This window comes from Quercus lobata, chromosome 8 (genome assembly GCF_001633185.2).
Source record: "Quercus lobata isolate SW786 chromosome 8, ValleyOak3.0 Primary Assembly, whole genome shotgun sequence".
In the NCBI taxonomy this organism is placed as follows: domain Eukaryota; kingdom Viridiplantae; phylum Streptophyta; class Magnoliopsida; order Fagales; family Fagaceae; genus Quercus; species Quercus lobata.
Window position 1 is genome coordinate 57,779,571 of NC_044911.1, and position 6,846 is coordinate 57,786,416.

General features: G+C 35.9%; 1 protein-coding gene across 1 annotated transcript; it reads right to left on the reverse strand.

Annotated features, from left to right (window-relative positions):
* Window positions 1–4,425: 4,425 nt before the first annotated feature.
* LOC115958613 (60S ribosomal protein L35) lies at window positions 4,426–6,227 on the reverse strand. Its single transcript, XM_031077040.1, has 4 exons — window positions 6,117–6,227; window positions 5,843–5,978; window positions 5,568–5,724; window positions 4,426–4,712 (listed from the first exon to the last, which is right to left on the reverse strand). Exons 1-4 carry the CDS (start codon window positions 6,118–6,120, stop codon window positions 4,638–4,640), a joined length of 372 nt encoding a protein of 123 aa, XP_030932900.1. The 5' UTR covers window positions 6,121–6,227; the 3' UTR covers window positions 4,426–4,637.
* Between the last annotated feature and the right edge of the window lie 619 nt (window positions 6,228–6,846).

The window sequence follows — 6,846 nt, forward strand, 5'->3', positions numbered from 1 at the left end:
ACGTTAAGGGCCTAAACAATATAATTTGTAAAGTTTGGGCTTGAAATGCTAGGCCTTGGTCACCGGACGATGGTTAGTCATGGTGTTCATACAGAACTAAACCATGTTCGCTCGAGAAGTTTTTCTCCTCGATACGGCCTGGGAGGCTTTGGTTCTTGGCCTTTTTTCCCAGCCACTTTTTTCTGGACTGCTTACTTCTCCTTTTATATTAGCCTTTACCCCTCTTCCAACGTCCACGTGTAGGTTCAACTTTCCAGGGCTAATACTTGTCCCATCAGCCCATACCCAAAGTGGTTGGGGGTGGTTGTAAAAGCTGAAAAGTATTGCTCTGTCTGGCGCAGAGTATTTATTGCAGTAATGGCAGCCTTTCCTTTGTTTTTTGTCGCCATATTGTCCAGGGCTCCTTTATCTATCAACGCGGATGTGTTCGGCTCATCCCAAAACTGTTCCTATGCTGTTCTTGCCATTTCTTTTAGGAGTACCTTGGGGATGCCGAGGATAGAGTCATCCTCGGCCATGTCTCAAGGCTATTTGAACTTTCATTGTAGGTCCTCGGCTATATCTCTCCTCGGCTCAGGCCTTGGCCCCCAATGTAAAGTGGGCCAGGGTCACAAATCCTCTGGCCCCACAGCAATAAACTCACTTATGATTTGATCTGAAATCAATTTTACCTACTCATGATTTGAAAAGTATCATTTTAGGATTTCGTAACTCATCTCATTACTTTTTCCATTAAAACATAACAAAACCAATGAAAACAAGATAAAAATGTGTATTTGTAAAAAATGTTTTACTTTTTATGAAGAACTTCAATGGAGCAATTAATTTCAACATAACGCACTAACCTTTAATGGAAAAAAAAATTTGAGAATCTTTTTGTTAAGACATATTACTTGCCAGTAAGAAAATGCATTGTCCATAGACTCCACACATCTAGCAAAGCAACTCTTGTCTATTTCTACTAATATATGCTAGTATTTTTTTCGGTTATTTTTTTTAATCCTAAAAAATTTCCCTTCACTTAAGTTTTCACTCCTCACTCCTCCCAAGTTTTCACTCCTCCCAAACCTGTATGCTATGTTTGGATGTTGGGGGAAGAAGGGGGAGTAGAGTAGAGAAAGGGAGAGTAATTTAATTATCTTGTTTGGATGTTTTTTAAGGAAAGAGAGGGAGGGATTTGGTGGGGTTTGAACTACTTCTAACCCTTCATTTTTAATTCTCCCAAATTTGAGAGATTTGGAGGGAGAGTGGAGCATGAAAATACTTGATCAAATGAATTATCAAATTTACCCTTACCATATTAACAAAATTACAAATGAAAAGACTAATTATTCTCCTCCCTTTTACTTAATTTTAAAAATATTTAAACAAGGTTGAGAATAACCATTCTCATCTACTCTCCTTTCCACTACTCTCCTTCCCTCTACTCCCCTTTACTCTCCTCTCTCTGAAACTTCCAAACATAGCAGCAGTGGCAGAGGGCAATTCTTTAGGGTTTAGATGGTGTTTAGGAAAGTGGGACTTGTGGTTGGATCAACTTGGTTTGATATTGAAATGGTGGCCATGGTGGTGAAGTAGCAGATTGGGGGTTTGGGAAACAGATCTCAGCTCTGAAGTTTGGTTACTAAAGGTTTGGATCTCGCTTTTGGTGGGCTGTATTGTGGCAGATTTGGTGATTGTGTGGGTTCTGGGTTGTTATTTGACTTTGAAAATTTCACTTCACCTCTACTACATTGGCAAATAAATTTCTTAGAGCATTTGTAGCAGTGGAGCTATAATGCTATAATGCTAAAATTTAGCTCCACAAACATAAAAACTTGGCTGCAGCAGTGGAGCTAAATCTAAAAAATTTAGCTCCATTGCTACAATGCACATCTATAAATAGATGTGCACTGTTCATACCATCTAAAATAAAAAAAAAAAAAATATTATTTTATTAAATTTCTCTCTCCACTTCTATTAAAAAAATATTTTTTCCTTTTTCTTTATTTTCTCTCTCTCTCTCCGGCTTCTCTTGTTTCTTCTTCTTTCCTTCTCATTTTTTTTTCTCTCCCTCGTCTACTCTCTGCTTCGCCATCGCCGATTTTCATCGTCGCCGATCTTCATAATCGATCTTCATCGTCGCCGATCTTCATCGTCGTCGCCCAGTTGCCGTCCCACGCCGCTGACTCGTCTACTCTCTGCTTCGCCATCACCGATCTTCATCGTCGTCGCCCAGTTGCCGTCCCACGCCGCTGACCCATCTTGCCATCATTGAACTCAAGCACGCCACGGACCCATCGAAGCTCTATGCTCGGTCAATATTTTTGGGTTCATGGGTTTGTGGGTTCACGGACCCATCAAGCGCGCCACGGACCCACGGACCCATGATCTGCGACGGGAATTCTGGTTTCATGGGTTTTGGATTGCTGAGTTTGTGGGTTTTTGGGTGTTTGATTTTTTTATTTTTTGTTGGGTTTGGTTGTGATTGTGGATTGTGGTTGAAATGGAGGTTTTGTGGCTGTGTTGGTGGTGGTTTGGTAGTTGTGGTTGTGTTTGTCGTGGGCTATGTTGGTGGTTGTGGCTGTGTTGGTGGTGGTTTGATTTTTTTTTTTTTTTTTTCTTGTCGTGGGCTATGTTGGGTTATGGTTATGGCCGTGGGCTGTGGTGGTCACATGAAGGTTGTTGCCGTGGGCTGTGGTTGTCACATGAAGGTTGTCACTGATGGAGTGTGTGGCTGTGATAATTGTGGGTAGTGAATATATTATTTTATTGTAGTGGGATGGATTATTTTATTGTAGTAGTTATATTATTTTATTATGATGTTTATATTATTTTATTGTGTTGAAAGTTAAAATAAATCCACTGCTGTAGCATGTGTGTAGGTAAAATAGATAAAGTAACTTTTGGTAGAACTAAAAAGCTAAATTTTTAGTTCCACTGCTGTGGATGCTCTTAGTTTATATGTATATATATCAAGGAAGAAGACGAAGAACACAAGCCTAAGGCTTTTTAGCCGTGGGGTTCTGTATGAGTGAGAGTTAGAGATAGAAACACCATCAACAGAAGACAAACAAACCCAAATTGAATTTTTAGTATAAGGTGTTTTTGGCTATTGATTATGTTTGTTCTTAAATTTTAAGAAACCCTAACCTTTTTTTTTAATTTTTTATTTTATTTTATGCTTTTAGAATGAGAGAGACATAAAAAAAAAAGTGCAAAAATACATGTTTACCTTTTTTTACAAATGAAACTTACCTTAAGTGAATAAAGTAACATTAGACAAAATGAGTTTGGGGAAAGTTTATTGCAATTACCCCTTATTTTTATTAATCACTCTTCTCATTTTGACCTTAAATATTGATCAGACTTGATTTACATTTTTTCCCCCAAATATAGTACATATAATAACTAAAAAAATTTATCCCTTTACAAATTTATACTATAATTAAAATCACATTCTTGTTAAAAAAGGTAAAAATTATTTCATACAAATCAATTAAATATAGTGATTTTCATTTATTAATTATACAAATTAGATTGAAAGAAAATAATATATGAGATCAACCCTAACTAGTTTGTTAAGAATCCATAGTAAACCCAAGTTTTTGGAACTACAACTTTATTGTAGCAGTTGTAACTTGTAACACATACAAATTAGATTCTCAAACATTCGGTGATTAAGAACCAATAACTCTCCATAAATCACGAACGATAATTTGATAAGATATAACTTATTTACAACGTTATTCATTATAATATTAAGTCTATAAATAAATTTTAATACATGTATACACATATATACAGCTTCATATTTCCCAAGCATTTACCAAAACCACCAGACCACATTATATTAAGTTTGAACTTTGAACTCAACTTGTTCAACAATCAAGCATAAACTCTACTCACTTACAGCCATGAATAAACCAAATAAAAGTTCTATGTTACAAACCTTCTAAATCGAAAAACAATAAAATCATCTGTCCTTCAGAAATGAAAAAGAAAAGGTATTGGAAAGAGTGACTTTATCGTGCATAGTCATGGTAAACAGTGTTCATTTATTAAAAAATAAAAATAAATAGAATGAATGAAAACTTTGTGACAAACAAAAATAGAGTGGGGAAAGGACAATTAACGCCAAAGTTCTATGTCAGAGGGAAAAAAAACTCTATTTAAAACTGAGAACTGTTGAAACACAACATCCAGCACAACGCAATGGTTATGAATCATGACCTGAAAATAGACATTAAACTAAGCATGGGCATTTACTGGTTAGGTTTCAAGTAATGACTCAAAGCTCAGGCATTTCAGAGGTCATGACACTCGTATGTCCATGGCTGGACATTCCTCATAACATGAAATGGTACAAGAAGGATTACAAATTTACAACAAAATGAGGCAAAATTGATAAGGCGTTAAAAATAGCATTAAAATAATACTATGACATTCACGAAAGAAGGATATAAATGCATACTTTTAACTCACACACCAAATAGCCTAAAATCTCACTTTTAAGTTTTACAATGTCAAAACAAAAACATAAGATCAAGTCCCACCAATATGAAATTAAGATTAAGTAAACAAATGGCAAAATTTGCAAACCAAATGGATTTATGGTAGCAAGGTAGCAAGATCTCATAAACTAAAGGCCCTACACCCTACACCTTGATAGCATACTTCCTCATGGGGAAATACATCTCCTTCTTCTTCTCCCGTTCAGTCTTCAATGATGCCTATGCAAACAAAAAGAAAGTAAAACAAATCAGGCAACAGCCAAGCCAGACACTCCAAGCACAAATATAAACATGCTAATTGGACAAGACTATACAAGTACACAACGCAGAGCCATCACACAACTTATAATCTAAGCAAACCAACAACACAACAATAATAATCAAAGCTAACAAGAACCCACTTTGCACTATGGAAATCTCATGGTCAATGAGAACATTAAGTGATTTGATCGTTATATCCTAAAATGGTGTGTTGGAACTTTCATATGATCAGATACCATCTAATAATGACTTTTTCTCATTCATTTAAACCAACCAACAAATACCAACTATGACCGATACAAGCAGAAGCAAAAATGGTCCCTAATTCACATATATCCTGCTCAACGAATTACCAAACGCACAGAGTCAGTAAACAACTATAGGAATTCCAGACAACCCATTGGTCAAAATGGAAAACATTTTTCTTATTAGTAAGCAACTCTTTTTGATGTATGGGCCTGCTCCATCTAAGGGCGATGAATTCAGCTAAGCTAAACATAAAATTTTTCATTCCAATTCCCAAAATTTTAACCCTTCTTATTCTCTCAACAAGCTATGAGCAACTAAAAGGTTAAAAAACCTATACAACATTAGTCCTACAATAACTCACCCATAATGTTCCGAAACTTTATAGCATTTCCAATTAAACATTTTTCAATTACCCCATATTTAATAACATAAACAAACACACAAAAAACTTTAAAAACTATCACAATAGATGAACTAAAATTGGAAATAGCATACCCAATAAAGTAAAAAGTAACAAGCATAAAAAAAAATGCATATATGAATCAAGCTCGCAGATAGACATACCTGGCGCTTGGTAAGCCTTCTCCTAATGGCCCTAGTCTTCTTGGGACGCAGATCGAGTGGCAAGTACTTCTTCTTCTTGTAAGCTTCTCTCAGAGCCCCCTTTTGCTTCTGTGAAATCACAGTCAAAACCTGCGCAATAGACAGCCTCACAACCTTTCTGCATAACCAAAAACGAAAACCCAAATCAGATAACCAAAAAACCAAAAGCTTGTTTTTTGAAAACACAAAAAAATATAAACCAAATAGAGAGAGAGAGAGAGAGAGAGAGAGAGTACATCTTGGAGAGCTTGTTGGGTGCGCCACCGGTGACCTTGGCGACGCGGAGGAGGGCAAGCTCGGCCTTGAGATCCTTCAGCTGGTTGAGCAGCTCCGCCTTTGTCTTTTGACGCAACTCGTGGACCTTGATTCTCGCTGTGGCATTTTCACAAACACGTAGAGATCAATAAACAAAAACACGTTTTTTTCATATTCAATTTACGAGAAAAACATAAAAAGTGGAATCAGAATTGAGAAATGCAGAAAAGGGTTATTAGGGCTTTTGGTTTGTACCCATTGCGTCTCTGAGCTACACGCTGCGGCGGATGCTTTTTCACTACTAATGAAACCCTAGGAAACTGAGAGAGCGAAAGGGCTAGTTTATATATGATATATATAGATATAGGTTTTAAGATTGGGCTGGTGAATTTTCTAGATTTGGGTTAGGCTCTATTGGGTTTTGGGGAATTTTAGAATTGTTATTTTGGGTCATGGGATGGGTTCATAACTGGGTTCAAGAGTTGGAAAGGGATATGAATCATTTTGGGCCAAACTGTGGCCTGATGAAGAAAATTTTGACCCAATTTTTAAGGTTTCTTAGGTGTATCTGAAGTTTGGTCCAATTTCAACATTTACACATTCTCTTTAACTCATAGAACTGAAAAGAATAAAGCCCATCTCGGGCCTATTTCATCTTTTAGGGAGTCCTATAAATCTCGGATGGGCCTAGTAACAAAATTTTAGTTTTTAATTTTGTTTAAGATTAATAGATTTTTCAAACATTTGGACACCATTAAACTTAGATCAACCCTTGCATATTTCCACATTTCAATCCTCTAATGGTGATTTCATCATGGAGTTATGATTGTGTATAATATATTTTAATATCCATTTTAAAATTAAAAAAATTTACTACATTTTAAAAGTTTTAACGAAATACCAAATTGGAAATATTCATCTTTTATTTTTAATATTGATGTTGTGATAAAATTTAGTCCTCATATTTCCAAATAGATTAATAAAA

Coding starts and splice junctions, on each gene's coding strand:
- LOC115958613 (XM_031077040.1), bottom strand. Junction 5,725..5,842: donor CCCAACAAGCTCTCCAAGAT/GTACTCTCTCTC, acceptor TTGGTTATGCAG/AAAGGTTGTGAGGCTGTCTA. Junction 4,713..5,567: donor GAAGGCTTACCAAGCGCCAG/GTATGTCTATCT, acceptor TTGTTTGCATAG/GCATCATTGAAGACTGAACG.